General features: G+C 38.7%; 1 protein-coding gene across 1 annotated transcript in view; it reads right to left on the bottom strand.

Annotated features, from left to right (window-relative positions):
• DIPK1B (divergent protein kinase domain 1B) overlaps positions 1 to 18,306 on the bottom strand; it is a 53,019-nt gene that overhangs the window by 7,109 nt on the left and 27,604 nt on the right. Inside the window, exon 3 of the mRNA XM_074210723.1 lies at positions 807 to 914. Within this exon, the coding sequence (XP_074066824.1) occupies positions 807 to 914 (108 nt within the window). The remainder of the gene's footprint in view (positions 1 to 806; positions 915 to 18,306) is intronic.

Raw genomic sequence — 18,306 nt, 5'->3', positions numbered from 1 at the left:
TTCCTAATAATATCCAGCCCAGAGCTGAATGAGGAGTAATAAGAGGACTATTAGTGGATAGCTGAATCCATCAGGAACATAAATTCTCCTGAGTTTTCTTCTCTCTTCATGGGTTCTATGGATATGGGATTCTATAGATTCTGAACCTTTTGGTCTCCAAGAACCTCCTACATCTAGTCAAAATAAAAAGATATCAGGAGACAATTTCCAGTGCAAAGTATTAGGTCCTCAATCCCCCAAGAATCAGGACTGGGACAAGTTTCCCATTCATGGAACATCAGTCTGTGATTCGTTGAATATTCTTGCTATAATATAATGAGTCTCCTGGCACAGTATCAGACAGTATAATATGGGCATTGTGTTTCTTCTAGCAGTGAAAATGGGCTGCCCTAAGCTATATGGTCTCTGATTAGGATCCCACTTTTGCTCCATGGCATGAAGATAAATTATGTGAAGTGTGCTGTGCTGAGAGTAAAGAATCCATGGAAATGAAGTTGGGGATTAGTTTGTGGTCAGGACTCTCAACCTGTGTCTGAATTTGGAGGTCAGTCTGTTTCTGGATTGGAAATACAAATACATGTAGACTAAATCAGTGACCTTCAGAACTTATTCCCATTAACTTTAAATGAAGGCAAAAAGCCAAAGAAGTCTTTTCAAGTTCCAATACCATCTGCATCTGTTAAGGATTAAGGATTTTTCATGCTTTAGACATGGATCCTGTCCCTGTTTAAAAAGCCTTCAATCCCAGCTAACTTCTTTTTGTAGACATCTTTGATCTGAGCTCTACTAACCCCATCTTGCCTTACCTGCTTGGTGGGAGATGGGGAGAGACATTGTTGGAACACCAGGGTGTGCTCATCACACAGATCAGAACAGGCAGAACCAGAGATGATTCCTTTCTTGTACTGATCACACTGGGAGGAGAGAAGTTGGAGGGGACAGTTAGGACAATCATAAATAGGGTCATATTTGGATTATAGCCAAGACTAAGTAATAGAAAAGGAACAAAGCTCACTATTCCAACCTTCCTATCCCAAATCCCTAGATCCCTAGTATATTTCTGGCACTTCTGAAATTTTGGTCCTTCTATTTCCCAGTCTGGAATACCCTTCCCTGAACCCCTGCCTTTTCAAAATTTAAGTCTCTTAAGATCCAGATCAAGTCCCATTTTGTCCAAAACATCTTCTTTGAAAATCATTCAAATATAAGATTATTGAATACCTAACAATAGCCCCTGCCTCAGAGGAGCTTCTATTCTATTGAGAGAGATGATATGTACAAATATTTGGAATAAATAAAAAACAAAGAGGTGATAAGCATTAGCAGCTAAGATGGAGTCAGGAAAGGACTCATGTACAAGGTATTCCTTAAAAGTTAGTCAATAATCATTTATTAAGGATTTATATGTGCTAGGCATGTGAATACAAAAAAAGACCAAGAAACCAAAAAAAAACCCACAATCTTTGCTCTCATAGAGCATCCACTCTAATGGGGGCAGTTAGCATGTAAATAAGTAGATACATTCCAGACATATACTAGGTAGATATAATACACACACACACACACACACACACACTCTGAACAAAGTAATCTGAAAGAGAAGGCATTAGCAGTGGGAGACCCAGAAAATCCTCCTGTAAGAAGTGGGCTTTGAGGTACATGTTTAAAGAGCATGGAAATCAAGAGTTAGAAATGACAGGAATAGCTAGTATGGAGATGAGAGATGGAGGATTCCTTTCAAGAAAGTCAGGATAGCTACATTGTAGAATTGTAAGGGAAGATAAGGTTTAAGAAAACTGGAAAGGATTAAAGAATGAGTTATATGGAGCCTTAAATTCAAAAAGAAGACTATTTCTGATCCTAGAGGGGAAAAAAGGCATCAGTGGAGGTCACTGAAACAAAGTAGGGAGGGGGGCTACTTGATCAGACCTATTTGATAGAAAAATCACCCTGATAGGATGGATTTGGAGCAGAGAGAAACTTGTAGCTAAGAGACCAACTGGATGGTTAATAGTAGGGGCTACATAAATGCTAGCTATCATCCATCATCATTATTTATATTGGTATATTTATTCTATTATTTATTTACTATTATTATTATTTCTTGTGTGTCCAATCTTCCTGATCTCAAAATGTATTATTCTTTGTCTCCCCCCAATAAAACTTTGGGCAGAGTAAGTTCCAACTCAATCCTGATCAACTGGTTGGTTAACAGGATAACATTTTGGAGTGGGCAAGACAAAGAAGGGAGGAGGAAGAAAGAAGGTATGGGGAGTTAATAAGATCTCTGCCCACCAAAAAAAAAAAAAAAAAGCAGTTTCAAAAAGAAACAGGGCTTGAGGCAGAGGTCCCTGACATATCCACCCCCAGGTCTTGAATCCTACTGCTCTCCCTGAGAATAGCTCTCCCTCACTCTCTAGTTCTCTGGAGAATTCATGTCAGGACCTTGATTCAGAATAAATAAGATATTTGTGGTCCAGCTATGCCACTGGCTCTGTATATGACAAAAAGCAAGGACTGCAAGTTTTCTCTTCCTCTGTTTTCTCATTTCTGCAGTAGACACAATTGACTTAACTTTCTATTAAGTACTCAGGGAGCTGAGTGAGGGTTAAAATGCCTATTTTATAACAATATGAAACAGTGTTTTCAAGGAATTACTTGCTGGTCTAGAATACCAGAAAGCAACTTTCAAGTTCTTCATCTAGTCAATACATTGATCAATGGGGCTTTCAAAAGAAGTAATTCTTCAGTTAGAACATTTAATTATGGGTACAGTGAATAAAACTGCATCTTGTCAGAATTGTTAGGGGAAATATAAACTTGAGGTCCTAAATTAATTGTACTTGCTTCTTGGGAGCCTGTTAAGGGGAGGAGAGTGGCTAAAATTTTTGTTTGTTATTGTTGTTGTGGTGGTGGTGGTGGTAGTGATTCATCTTTCCTTTTTGAAGAGACCCAATGGCATCAGGAAAGTCTTGACTTGCAATTGAAATGGATGAGTGAGACAGGGCTGTGCAAGTCATTTGCCCCAGACAGGGCTGTGCAAGTCATTTGCCCCACGTTCTCCTCCAGAGTCATTAAAGTTCAGTAACAAGACATGGATTAGGGCAACTAGAGATGACTCCCATGCAATGGGAGACCTTAGCCTTTTAAATATATATATATATTTTTTCCAACTACATGCAACAGTAGTTTTAACAATCAATTTTTTGCAAGGTTTTGAGTTTTACACTTTTCTCCCCCCTCTCTACTTCCCCCCTTTTCCTGAAAGAAAACAATCTATTATAGGTTATACCCCTATAACCATGCTAAACAGAGATCCATATTAATCATGTTATAAAAGAAGAATCAAATCAAAACCGAAAAAAAAATAGAGAGAAAAAACATAATACATAAGACAACTTTTTATAAATTGAAGATACTAAGCTTTGGTCTGCATTTAAATTACACAGTTCTTTCTCTGGATATGAATAGTATTTTCTATCACAAGAACTGAGACTATCCCTTTTTAAGATAAGCTCTTTCCCAGGTCTGTTTGTCTGAGGTAACACCCATTTAGTAATTAATTAAAGGCTAGGTAAGAATGAGGCAAAAGATGGCCTAGTTTGCCTTCACAAAAGAATAAATCTGGAAAGGCCAGACACTAAGAATTTCTCAAAAAAAAAAAAGATTGCCTAAGGATCAGTCTCAGGGAAAAACTTATTTGAGCTTTGAGCTTAGTGGATAGTTGAATGCTCCATGTGAAAGTGCTTATGAAAGAGGTTCTATTAGTACCTTTTATAGCTAAACTACTATTGTATATTAATTATATAAGTAATATCCACTTTGTGTTGAATCCTATATAATACAATAAACAATGTATAGAGAAAACCCTTTACTCTACTGTTTACCATTGGGAACACCTGGTGGCTGGCATCTCCAACTCCCCTCTGCACATCTTAAAATAGAAGTCCCATAAGTTTCTCAAACTCATCCTATCCCAAACAGAATTCATTATTTTTCCTCCACATTCTCCTCTGAACTTCCTATTACTGGTACCACCACCTTCCCAACTATTCAAGACTTGCAACTTCAGGACCATCTATAACTCACTGTCACTCAATTCACATATTCATTCTGTTCTCAAATCTTGTTTTTTGTTTTTTGTTTTTTAAATCTTCATAGCATCACTCAAATATTTCCCTTTCTCTCCATTCACTGGGACATAAGTCTAGTTTGGGTCCATATCACCTCTCACCAGGGCTATCACAATAGTCTTCTTAATTGGTCTCCCCTGCCTCAATGCTTTTCCTATTCCTATATATCCTTATTCTTTACTTAGCTACCAAAATGATTTTACAAAAGGAAGGACTGACCATGTCACTCTTGTTCAGTGAAATCCAGTAGAATTCTATTACCTCCAGGATCAAATTCAAACTCCTTTGTTTAGCTTTTAAAGTCCTTTATGGGGGTGGCTAGGTGGCGCAGTGGATAGAGCACCGGCCCTGGAGTCAGGAGTACCTGGGTTCAAATCCAGTCTCAGACACTTAATAATTACCTAGCTGTGTGGCCTTGGGCAAGTCGCTTAACCCCATTGCCTTGCAAAAAAAAAAAACAAAAAAAACCACAACTAAAAATAAATAAAGTCCTTTATAAACTGGTCTCTTCCTACTTTCCAGTCTTCTTATAGATTTACTCCCCATCATTTTCTATGGTCTAACAACATTGGTCTATTTGTAGTTGCTTAAATATAAGACTCCATCCCCATCTCTATATCTTTGCCTTTACAAAAGAATAACTCTGGGAAGGCCAGCCTCTCAGAATTTCTCAAAAAAGAGATTGCCAAGGATCAGCTTCAAGGGAAAGCCTTGTCTGAGCCTTTCAGTGGGGTAGACAGTATTTTGAGTCCCATGTGGAAGTTCTTAAGAAGAGGGTTGGTTCTTAAGGCCTCAAATGTTCTTCCAAGTCTCAGCTCAGTCATTTTGAGAATGACTTAAACAAGTTGATGTATGAGTGTGATGGAATGCTGTCGATTTTAGAAAAACAAGGAAAAATTTGTATGAATGAAATAATAAAAGTTATTCTGAGTATTATAAATCTCAAATGAATTACAAAGTACCTATGAAGGAAGGTGTTATCCATATCCAGCGAAATAACTGATAAAGTATAGTTTTTACATCTATTTGTAAATTTGTGTCAGTGGTGACCTTCTGTAGTGCAGACTGAGGAGGGTAGAGGAAGACAGTTTGGAACTTAAAATGTAACAAAAATAAATTAATAAAAGATTTTTTTAAAAGGACTCTGTCTATAGTACACCCATAACAGGCTTTCCTGGTCCCCTCCCCTTTCAATTGCTTTCCATATACTCTGTATGTGCGTGTGTGTATATGCATGTATGTATGTAAAATGTACTTAGCTATTGATATGTTGTACCTCCTTCAGAGGAGCCTTGCTTTTGGCCTTTCTATCATCACTAGTGCTTAGTATGGTGCCTGGCCTGGAAGTGCTTAATAAATTCTTCTTGATTGACACAAGCCACCCCAATATCTCTGCAGGTCTCAGGATCTCACTATACTAAATAAATTCCCCACATTTCCATTCATATTGATCATACCCATGCTTCCTCTGCTGACACTGCAGACACCCTTGGGCTAAGGTGTCAAGTCCCTGCCTCCACCCCCCACCTCCTACTCCCCAACCTCTCAACCCCACCTGCTTCAAAACTCTGCAGAGAGATAGCAACTGACTGTTCTCTCCAGCTATCTCCTTTAAACTCTCCTAAAAACTGCACATCCCGGGCTCCCCATTACCACAAACAGTAAAGATCTAACAGCAAGATAAATAAATTAATCCCAGCAGGGAGGTGGTCAATACTTACTTATCACTCAACAGCTTCTATTTGACAGATGGAGCCAGGACCTTAATTAAAATGTGGTTGCAAGGGGTTTGTGCTAATGAGCCCATTACCTAGTAGGTCAGAGGGAGAGACAGCTAAAGACCCCTTTGCCTTGTGGAAGGAGGGGGGATAAAGATTGAAGGAAGGAAGAATAGTATTTCAGGTGCACAATTGTGGGGTTTTTTTTAGGTTTTTGCAAGGCAAATGGGGTTAAGTGACTTGCCCAAGGCCACACAGCTAGGTAATTATTAAGTGTCTGAGACCGGATTTGAACCCAGGTACTCCTGACTCCAAGGCCAGTGCTTTATCCACTACACCACCTAGCCACCCCTTGCAGAATTGTTTAAGAGGATAAGGGAGAAAAGAGCAAGTAGGCTCTTCTATCTCACATTATTTGTTGTCTTGGTTCATAGTCATTTTTTCTACTAGAAAATCCCTTCTAAAATAGAGTAATGGACCAGTGGATTAAGAAAGGTACAAAAGAAACAATAGTAAATGACTATAGTAATCTACTGTTTGCCCTACCCAAAGACTAGTTTCTGGGATAAAAAACTCACTATTCAACAAAAACTGCTGGGAAAACTGGAAAACTGTATGGTAAAAATTGGGCATAGACCCACATCTCACACCCTATACCAAAATAAGGTCAAACTGAGTACAGAATTTAGACACAAAGGGTGATACCATAGACTAATCAAGAAATCAAGGAATGCTCTGTCAGATCTTTGAAAAGGGGAGAAATTTATAACCAAACAAGAAATAGAGAATGTTATAAATTGCAAAATGGATGATTTTGACTATATTAAATTAAAGTTTTTATATTAATAAAACCCACGCAGTCAATATTAGAAGGAAAACAGCTAGGAAACAATTTTCCCAGCTAGTGTTTCTGATAAAGGTCTCATTTTTAAAATATACAGAGAACTGAATCAAGCTTATAAGATTACAAATCATTGCCCAAATGATAAATGGTCAAAGAATATAAACAGGCAGTTTTCAGAAGAAGAAATTAAAGCTATATATAGTCATATGAAAAAATACTCCAAATCATTTTGATTAGAAAAATGCACATTAAAACAAGTATGAGGTACCACCTCATACCTATCAGGGTTAAGATGATGAAAAGGGGAAATGATCAGTTTTGGAGAGGATGTGAGAAAATTGGGACATTAATGCACTATTGGTGGAGTTGTGAACTAATCCGGTCATTCTGGAGAATAATCTGGAATTATTCCCAAAAGCAATAAAACTGATCATAACCTTTGACCCGGCAATACCAATACTAGGCCTATATCCAAAAGAAATCATAAATAATAGAAAAAATTTCGCATGTTAAAAAATATTTATAGCAGCTCTTTTTGTAGTGCCAAAGAATTGGAAGTTGAAGGGATACCCATTAAATGGGGAATGGCTGAGCAAGTTTTGGTATAGGAATATTATGGAGAACTATTGCTCTTTAAGAAACCAAGAATGGGGGCAGCTAGGTGGCGCAGTGGATAGAGCACCAGCTCTGGAGTCAGGAGTGCCTGAGTTCAAATCCAGCCTCAGACACTTAATAATTACCTAGCTGTGTGGCCTTGGGCAAGCCACTTAACCCCATTTGCCTTGAAAAAAATACTAAAAAAAAAAAGCATGAGTAGTCAGACTTTAGAGAAGCATGAAAAGAATTACATGAACTGATGCTTAGCGAAAAGAGCAGAACCAAGAAAACATTGCAGATTTCTCTCTCATCACACTCAATCTGGATCAATGTACAACATGGAAAAAAAGTAAAGACTGACAGATTGCTTTCCATGAGGGTGTGGGAGGGAAGTAAGATTGGGGAAAAAATTGTAAAACTCAAATAAAATCTTTAATATATGTAGTAAAAAAAAAAACACTGTACACATTAAAAACAACATTGTAAGTTAATCAACTATGATGGAGGCAGCTCCTCTCCGCAGTTCAGAGATCAAGGACAACCCTGGGAGGCCTGTTATGGACAATACCATCCACATCTAGAGGAAAACAAAACAAAACAAAACAAAATCACAGAATCTGAATGTATACTGTGTTCGCTTTTTAAAAACTTTTCTCATGTTTTTCCTTCCTATCTCATTGTTTTCTTTCTTTTCCCTTAGTCCTAATTCCTCTTACACAAAATAACTATTATGTAAATATTTTAAATAGAAATGTACATGTACAACTTTTACCAGACTGTTTGTTCCCTGTCAAGGGGAGGAGAGAAGAGAGGAGAGGTAGTAGAAAAATGTGTAACTTAAAAATTTGCAAATGGATGAATGTTGAAAAACTACCAAAAGAATTTAATTGGAGGGGTGGCTAGGTGGCGTAGTGGATAAAGCACTGGCCCTGGAGTCAGGAGTACCTGGGTTCAAATCCGGTCTCAGACACTCAATAATTACCTAGCTGTGTGGCCTTGGGCAAGCCACTTAACCCCGTTTGCCTTGCAAAAACCTAAAAAAAAAAAGGATTTAATTGGAAAAAAATTGTTTTGTTTTCAAACAAAAAAAGGAAAATTCCCTCTATCTGGTTACATCTTCCTTAGTAAGCCTATCTTAGGCTGTACATCTTCCAGGAAGGTTTTCCTTACCATTCCAGCACACAGTGAACTTTCTCCTCGGTTTCCTAGAGGACTTACTTATATGAGTAAGTAGATGCTAATTATTGAACACCACAGAAATGGGTCTGCACAGTGGTACTAACTCATATATGGGGTTACCTCTAATCAGTATGTCTTAGATTGCCCCAGCTGGTGGCTAAACCCAAACCCATGTAAGCAAAGTTCATCTACCTTATGCGGAGTCTCCCTAGAGACCGAGAGCTTCTGGTATTCAGGAAGTCCTTCATACTTTTGGATTCTCCATTTTCTTTCTACAGAGGTGCCAACCTACACTCTCCTCCAACAAGAGTTTTAATTGAACCCCAAGAGATACAGAGACAAGAACAAAAGTGGGGAGATGCTTTGCTCACAGAATTTTCTCTTGGGTAACACCAGTTGAGAGCTTCCATGAGAAGAGAATAGGGTTGAAAATTGAGTACTTGAATGAAATTACTCGATCCAAACCTTTGCCACTAGTTCACTGTGTGACCTGGATTAAATCAAGACTCTGAGCTCATGTGTCAGTCAAACTGAGACCTGCTAAAGACTTTAGCTTAATAAAGGCCAAGATCTCCCATTGAATCCAGGGCCATCTCCAATCATCTTGATCTAAATCTCATCCCTAGATCCAGATGCCTCTGGAGAAGAAACTAAGGCTGGTGATTTTGCACTGCCCTCCTTCTCTTAAATCAATTCACTTGCAGGTCATGACATCACCTCACCAAGGCCATGGTCCTCTTCAAAAAGGAAGGACAAACAACAACAATCTGGGAAATGAGAAAGTGAGACTAATCATTCTCTAACTTTTTTCTCTTACAGCTGCGAGAAACTATGAAAGTGGTGTGTATCTTCATGCTTCTAAACAATGTGGATTCCAAGTATTTTATCCTTTTTATTTGGGGTTGTAGAACAAGGGAAAGTCTCGTATTAATCTTAGTCCTTAATCTCAGGTCCACTAACTGATTTTATTTTTTTTTAATTTATGTAATAAAATAAGCATTTCCATAAGACAGTACAATAAAAAAAGATCATTGTACATGAAACTTCAAATCTACTTTACATAATATGCTTCTCCTTTCAAATATACAACAAAACTATCATGTAAATTTCTTTTTTTTCTTCTCCCCACACCCTATAAATGGCTACCATTAGAAACACACACACACACACACACATATATGTATACATATATATGTATGTATATAAAATTATTCCATGTATACTTTTATTTATCAATTCTTTATCTGGATGTAAATAGTATCTTCACTTATTTTAAAATACGTTTATGTGTTTATCAATATATTTATTTAATTTTTGACATAATTGATTTCCTTTGTAATTGCAAGTCTTTTATGAATTTAATAGCATTATTCTGAGAAGGGGTTAGAGATGTGAAGAGAGAAAACAGAGAAAAATAATCAGAAACGTGGTGGCAAAGAATTGGAAATCAAGTAAATGTCCTTCAATTGGGGAATGGTTTAGTATGGCTGTGTATATGGCTTAGTAATGGCTGTGGTATATGTATGTCACGGAACACTATTGTTCTATTAGAAACCAGGAGGGGCAGAGCCAAGATGGCAACAAGAAGGGATCTAGTCTTAGGAGCTCTCTGATAAAAACTCATAAACTAAGGACTCTAACTAAACTTTCAAGAGACAGAACCCACAAAGGGACCCAGTGAGGCAGTTCTCCTACTCAAGGTAACTTGGAAAAGAGCAGAAAGGCTCTGCTCCCCAGGATCGGAGAGGCAGCCTGCCAGAGGGGCGGCCCACCACAGCCAAAGAACTTCAGCCTCCTGGAGGCAGCCCCAGGGCGCTGGGAGCTGTGGCTCGCAGCAGCGGGGGAGTCTCCTGAGCTGCACCCCGGGGAGCACCAGCACAAAGTGGGCGAACAGCGGGGGACCTCTGCCAGAGCGAGCATGTGGAGCCCAGCCCTCGGGGCACACAGGGAGCAGCTTGGTCTTTCTGCAGCCCAGACTAGGAAACAGAAGCAGTTGGAGCCAGTAAGCAGGAGCCCCCAGGGAATGAGCCCTTTGAGCTGAGGGAGGGGAGTGAAGAGAGACTGCAGAGCTCTGTCCTCTGCCCCTGGAACAGGACTCTGGGGCTCTGAACACATTCAGATCCTGATCCCAGTCTAGGCCCCCCCATAGAACAACAGGGGCCCCCCACCTCGGCCCCGTGGCAGATGGGGGGTGCTTATGGTCATTCACAGACCAGGAGGGAGAACAGAACCTCACACACTGAGACCCTTGTGGGAGTGTCCCAAAAGCTCAGGAAGCACCCCCCAAAAACAGGCTTAGGCTGGGAAAATGAACAAGCAAAGAAATAAGAGGAAGACCATTGAGAAATATTTTGCAAATGAGCCCAAGAAGGATCAAAATACTCAGTCTGAAGATGAGGAAGCACAAGCTCCTACATCTAAAGACTCCAAGAAAAACAGGAACTGGGCTCAGGCTATGACAGAGCTCAAAAAAGACTTTGAAAATCAAATGAGGGAGTTGGAAGAAAAACTGGGAAAAGAAAGGAGATGCAGGAAAAACATGAAAATGAAGTCAGCAGCTTAGTCAAGGAAATCCAAAAAAATGCTGAAGAAAATAGCATGCTAAAAAACAGCTTAGGTCAAATGGATAAAACAGTTCAAAAAGTTATTGAGGAGAAGAATGCTTTAAAAAGCAAAATTGGCCAGATGGAAAAAGAGATAAGAAAACTCTCTGAGGAGAATAAATCCTCCAGACAAAGAACAGAATTCAGGGAGATTGATGAATTTACCAGAAATCAGGAATCAATACTTCAAAACCAAAAGAATGAAAAATTAGAAGAAAATGTGAAATATCTCATTGAAAAAACAACTGATATGGAAAACAGACTTAGGAAAGATAATCTGAAAATTATTGGAATACCTGAAAGTCATGATCAGGAAAAGTGCCTTGACATCATTTTCAAAGAATTACTACAGGAAAATTGCCCTGATATTCTAGAAGCAGAGGGCAAAATAGAAATGGAGAGAATCCACCGATCCCCCTGAGAAAGAGATCCCAAAAAACCAACCCCTAGGAATATTATAGCCAAGTTCCAGAACTCCCAAGTCAAAGAGAAAATATTACAAGCAGCCAGGAGGACACAGTTAAAATATCGTGGAGCTGCAGTCAGGATCACTCAGGACTTAGCAGCAGCTACACTGGAAGCTCGTAGGGCTTGGAATATAATATACCGGAAGGCAAAAGAGCTTAGAATGCAGCCAAGAATGAACTACCCAGCAAGGCTGAATGTCCTCTTCCAGGGAAAAAGATGGACTTTCAATGAACCAGGGGAATTTCAAAGGTTCCCTTTGGAATGGCCAGAGCTGAACAGAAGGTTTGATCTTCAGATACAGGACTCAGGTGAAGCATGGAGATTGCAGGAGAGGGGGGAAATATGAGGGACTTAATGAGGATGAACTGCATGTATAGAAAAATGATACTGATAATATTCATATGAACCATCTCAGTTAATAGAGCAGGTAGAGGGAGCTTTTATAGTTGAAGCACAGGAAAAAGCTGAATTTGAAGATAAAATATGGGGTAAAAATGGAATCAATAGGGAAAAAAGGGAAATGGAAAGGGAGAAAGAAAAAGGAGAGGGGGAATAGTCCAAGATATTTCACATAATAAGATTTTTTTTATTACAATGAGCTATTGCAACGATATGGAAGGGGGGAGGCAAGGGGGAATGAGGGAAACTTTGCTCTCATCAGAGATGGCTAGGAGAGGAAACAGTAAATATACTCAATGGGGTATAGACATCTGGAGTAAGAAGGAGGGGGGAGCAGGGGGGAAGGGGTGGGGATGTGAATAAAGGACGAGAGGATGGACCATGGGGGGACAGTGTTCAGATATAACACATTTTCTTTTTTACTTCTTGCAAGGGGCTGGGATTGGAAGGCCTGCCCAGGACCATAGGGCCAGGTGGATTCTGGGCCTAAGGGGTGGTAGGGGGGCTCAGGGCCTCTTGGCCCCAGGACCAGGGATCTGTCTGCTGCGCCACTCAGCGACCCTACAGCAGAAACAGAGTGAAAGGAGAGAGAAAATATAGTACACAGTAGTGGAGAAATAAGAAAGGAGGGAGTTGCAATCAGCAATGGCAACGTTGGAAAAATATGGAAGTAACTTTTGTGATGGACTTATCATAACGAATGTGATCCACTCACGACAGAGTTGATGGTGTTGGAACAAAGACTGAAGCACATTTTTTGTTATTATTATTTGGGGGAGGGTGCAGGGCAAGTGGGGCTGGATGGCCTGCCTGGAGCCACATAGCAGAATGATCTTTGGGTGTCTGAGACCGGATTCGGACCCGGGTGCTCTTGGCTCAAGGGCCAATGCTCTGTCTGCCACCCAGCCACCCCTACTATTATTACTATTTTATTTTATTTTGGGTCTTTTTTTTTTCTTTCTTCCTTCTTTTTGGTTTTTGCAGGGCAGTGGGGATCGGGTGGCTTGCATGTCACATGGCTGGGTGATTATTGGGTTTACGAGGCTGGATATGGACTCGGGTGCTCATGGCTCCAGGGCTGGTGCTTCGTCCATTGTGCCACCTGGCCATACCTACAATTATTACTATTATTTTTTTTAATTTAATTTAAATTTTTTTTCTCTCCCCTTTACTTTTTTGCCTAAGCAAGTCTATCTATATTCATGGGGGGAGGGGTATTTTGTTTACTTGTAAACAAGTATATTTTATTAATGTAAAAAAAAACATTTGTATGAAATGAGAATAAAAAAAAATTAGAAAATAAAAAAAAAAGAAACCAGGAGGGATGGGAATTCAGGGAAACCTGGAGGGATTTGCATGAACTGATGCTGAGTGAGATCCTAACAGCAACATGGGGGCAATGATCAACCTTGATGGACTTGCTCATTCCATCAGTGCAGCAATCAGGGACAATTTGGGGCTGTCTGCAATGGAGAATACCATCTGTATCCAGAGAAAGAACTATGGATTTTGAACAAAGACTAAGGACTATTTTAACTTCAATTTAGAAAAAAAACTGATATCTTATTGTCTGATCTTGCTATCTCTTATACTTTATGTTTCTTCCTTAAGGAAATAATTTCTCTCTCATCACATTCAATTTGGATCAATGTATACCATGGAAACAATGTAAAGACCAGCAAATTGCCTTCTGTGGAGGGTGGGGGGAGGGAAGTAAGATTAGGAGAAAAATTGTAAAACTCAAAATAAATAAAATCTTGAAGAAAACTCAAAAAAAAAATAATCAGAAACATGAATAGAAGACTTTAAATACCTTCTCTCTTACTCTTCCACTGGCAAGTTCTTTGTATTCTTCCCTCAGAGGATGAAGTCTATTTGTTGGTCATTCATTCCTTAATTTCTTTTCACCAATTCAACATTAATAGCCTCAGTTACCTAGATTTTTGATTGCAGGTAGAGAAAAAGCAAATTGGAGGAGGGCATGCAGAGGAAGGAGAAAATATTGGTATGCACACTTCATAGTTACTGCTGCCTTGTTCTCTTGGCACTCTAAGAGCCCAACTAGGTGCCAGCAATTCCTTCCTCCCACCAAGGCCAATTCTGAGGATTGGTTCTGTGAAGCCTCCTTGCAGACTGTCCCCATGATTTCCTCTCCAGTCAAGTTAGGCAAATCCTGATTCCCAGGCTAGCTAGTGGTCCAAGCTTCTTCAGAGCCCAAGAAGCCCAGGATAAAGAATGAAGATCTGAGGGAAAGATCCTGAAGGTCAACCATTTGAACTTTATGGGGAGTCAAAAGAGAACTTGGGAAAGTGAGGAACAGATCCCAGAAGGAAACATGAAAGAGAACAGCTCCCTGCACCACAGCGCCTGCCTCTCCCTGTAACCCACAGCCACACACAAGGCCCTTTGTCCCTCTCTCCAAGGTGTCTGAACTTGCTTCTGTGCAGTCATGCTTAATATGTCTGGCTGGAGTTGTGGTGAAACTGAGAAAGAAACCAGATGTCCCAAGGGATAATGGTTTGGGGAAGAATGGGGAGGACAAACTGAAAGAGCTTTCAGAATAAGCTGTGGACTCTGATCAGTGGAGTGACCAACCATGTCTCTAGAAGACCTATGATGAAGAACGTTACCTTCTGACAGAAAGGGAAAAGACTCAAAGTGCAAAAAAAGACAAACATTTTTGCACAAGGGTGTTATGTAAATTCATTTTGATACATCATGTTTATTTATTAGGCTTCCCCCCCTTTTTTCTTAATTTTTTTAATTGAAAAGATGCTAAAGGGAGGGTAGTTTAGAAATAGTGATATCTAAAAAGAAAAAGAGGGCCACTGAAACTTTTTTAAATGCATAAGAAGACAACACAGATAAATAGGACAGTTTTGAAAGGAATGTGCATAACTTATTCTACTTTTTTTTAACAGCAAGTACTATGAAATGGATTTCCTAATTTTTATAAAATCTACTTTTTAACAAATAAGTCATTTTGAGTATTATAAATATTCAAGTCAACTACAAAGGACCTTTGAAGAAAGATGCTATCTACATCCAGAGAAAGAATTGATAAAAAAAAGTATAAATAGAAGTGTATGTGGTTTTACACATATAGATATAGATAAATAGATATATAGATTAATGATATATGTGAATGTATGATAGCTTTCTCTAGAATGGGGTGGAAAGGGAGAGAAAAAAGTGTATAGCAGAGAACAATAGAAAACTTAGAAGGTAAGCACAAGATAGCTTCAGAAACTAAGTATGGCATTTATTACTTTTTAAAAAAATAAATAATGTGAAATGGAAATTAATGCTTTTATATTATATCCCTTTCTTATGTTGTGCTATGTGTGGAAAAATGTTCTTTCTTTTTTGCCTTTTTGATTTCAATTCAAAATGAATAAAAATTTTTAAGAAGAATATTTTTTGTGATCTGCTGTGTATGAAAATACTCTTGATTTAAGTTCAAAATTCTAAAAAATAAAAGAATTAGCTGTGGAAGAGCTAGGGATGAGACTACCAACCTTAAATCTGATTAGAAATTAGGAGAGGTCAAGCAATCACAAATATTCATTGAGGTCAACTGTGCACAAGGGAAGGAGATTGTCTTCCTTACTTTGAACAAAGGAAAGTTAAATATTCATCAGACCTGGAAATAATGGTGGATTAGGAAGGGGTAGGGAGAGAAATATAATAGGGGATAAAGTAGATGAGAGAGAGAAAACAGCCAAAGGTAACCAGGGAAGAGGCTGACCAGGAAGGTAGAGTTAGGCATGACCTATTAGATGTAATGTCCTGTGTTACTATATAAGGACACCGAGGTTCTTCTGTACCAAGTCCAATATCTAGCCTTTCTTCCTGTATTGACTTTAAAAAAAGATGAACTTTTTTGGTTCCAAGGAGATCTGTGGTAGAGAAGCCACTGGAAAATGAAAATATCAACAAAACATTTATAAGGGGGAAAAAAGAAAGATCTGGAGAGAGGGAAAAAGAACCTTTGAGAAGAAGACTAGATCTGAATGTGCCAGTCCATAGGAATAGGTCTAAGAAATTTCATAGGTACAGAAACCAAAAGGAAAATTACCAAGACATCTTATTCCCTGGACACTTGAACCCAAGAATGGGTTAAATAAGCACCCTGGACTTAAAAGACGGAAAGACAAAGAAGGAAAAAAAAAACCAGAAACTTTGAGAGAGAAGAATTAGTGTTTTATGGAGTACCTTGATCTTCCAAATTTTTATATTAGGGGGAAAAAAGTAATTCTAATTCCCACCGAATGATTTCTTTCTTTTTTTCAAATGGTTTCCATATAGCTAAAATTCATAGTGCACTTAAGATTTGTAAAGGGTTTTACAAATATTGCTTTATGTTACCCTTAAAATAACATTGGGAGATAGGTGCTATCATTAACCTAATTTCATACAAAGGGAAACTGTGGCAGAGGTCAAGTGATTTGCCCAGGGTCATATAACTATTAAGTATCTGAGACTGAATTTGAACTTGGGTCTCCAATGTGCTACATTTTATTAACAAATGAAGTTATGCAGTATCTAGTTTTGTGTTTCTAAACTAACAATTATTTAGATTGCACCTGCATTTCAATACAATTGGTTTCCTTTGTAATCCTATTTTATTTTTTCCATTTAAAAATTTATTTTGGGAGCAGCTAGGTGGTGCAGTGGATAGAGCACTAGCCCTAGAGTCAAGAGGACCTGAGTTCAAATATGACCTCAGACACTTAATACTTGCTTAGCTGTGTGCCTTGGGCAAGTCACTTAACCCCACTGCTGTGCAAAAATCCAAAAAATATATAATAATTTATTTTGAAAACATTATTCTGAGAAGAAGTTTTAACCAGATTCTGAAAGGGAGCCAGGACACAAAAGGAGCTAAAAACCCCTACAGTCTTCAAAGGATATTTTAAAAATGTCATATATTTCATTATTCCCCTAATTTCCTACTTTTTCTTTGAAAAATCTTTCTTCTCTTCCTTCCTTCCCCATATTGACTTTAAAATTCCCAGTAATTATGCATCTGGTGAGTTTTGAGAGACAGTGTGAGTCATGGTGGGAGAAATGGACTGGGGGATGGGGAGGACTATTTTTCAGGTCTTGCCTCTGAAACATGATAGCTAAGCATGGCCAGAAGCAAGTCGCTTACACTTTCCATGCTCCAACAATTCTTTAAAACTGTAAGTTACAGATGAATTTCATTGTGTGTCAGTCTAACAACTTACATTTAAATAGCACTTTAAGGTTTTCAAAATGCTTTACAAATGTTATCTCATTTTATTCTCATAACAACCCCAGGAGGTAGGTGCTATTTTGATGCCCTTTTATAGATAAGGAAACTGAATCAGAGGTTAAATGATTTGCCCATAGTTAGTGTCTGAGGTTGATTTGAACTCAAGTTCTCCTGATTCCAGGTCCAGATCCAGTGTTCATTGAGCTGTCAATGAAATCACAAATGTAGACCTTAACACACACACACACACACACAAACACAGTAGAAGATAAAGGTTCTAGTTCCTGATCTGAAGTTCTATTAAAACAGCAGTTTGGAAGCAATTCTTCTGTCTAGTCATCTGATCATTCTCTTTTCTTTTCTCCACTGTCCAAGGATGGATACTCAGCCGCCTTCCTTGGTCATCCAGCTATCATTGTTTCATGGTGCTGGTAGTCAAATGTCTTCTAACTCTTGTTCCATTTTCAGTCAGTTTCTTCCTTTTCAGTTCTCCAAAATCATAGAGAAAATCTGCTCAGCATCCCCTTTATAACCTTCACCCCTACCTTGTGAATCTGAATGTTCTCTTCCCTGGAACAGAGGAAAGAGCTACTGTTCCCTTTCCTAGTCCGAGAAACAAAAGTGATATAATTCCCATCCATAGTAACAACTATCTGGCCTTCACTGGCCTGGGGAAGGATGGAGCCATCCCTTTTCCCCTCTGTCCAATTACATAAATGCATGAGCATTCAATTTCTTTTCCTTATAAAGTCAGATCGTTGTAATTGGTTTCCCTATGTCCAGTCTCTCTCTTTTTCAATCCATTTGCCATCCTGCAAGTTCAGGAGATCCTTTATCCAGATTCTTTTGTCACCTTCTATCCTCCTAATCTAGGAATGCTGGAATTTGTGGGATTTTTAGGATTCAACTTGGAAAATTTCCTGATTCCTGAATAATCCAGGGTGGCACATTAGAAGAGGACATTGAAGGAAGAGCCAGATCTAGATTTAGGTCCTAACTCTGACACTTACTAGCTGTCTCAAAATGGTCAAGTCACTTTACTTCTCTGTGCCTCAGTTTCCTTATCTTTAAAATAGGGGTGATATAATATTTCTGCTACCTTCCTTTTAATCTTAAAGAACTAAAG

This window comes from Macrotis lagotis, chromosome 1 (genome assembly GCF_037893015.1).
Source record: "Macrotis lagotis isolate mMagLag1 chromosome 1, bilby.v1.9.chrom.fasta, whole genome shotgun sequence".
In the NCBI taxonomy this organism is placed as follows: domain Eukaryota; kingdom Metazoa; phylum Chordata; class Mammalia; order Peramelemorphia; family Peramelidae; genus Macrotis; species Macrotis lagotis.
This window is presented reverse-complemented; position numbering and strand designations above follow the sequence as displayed.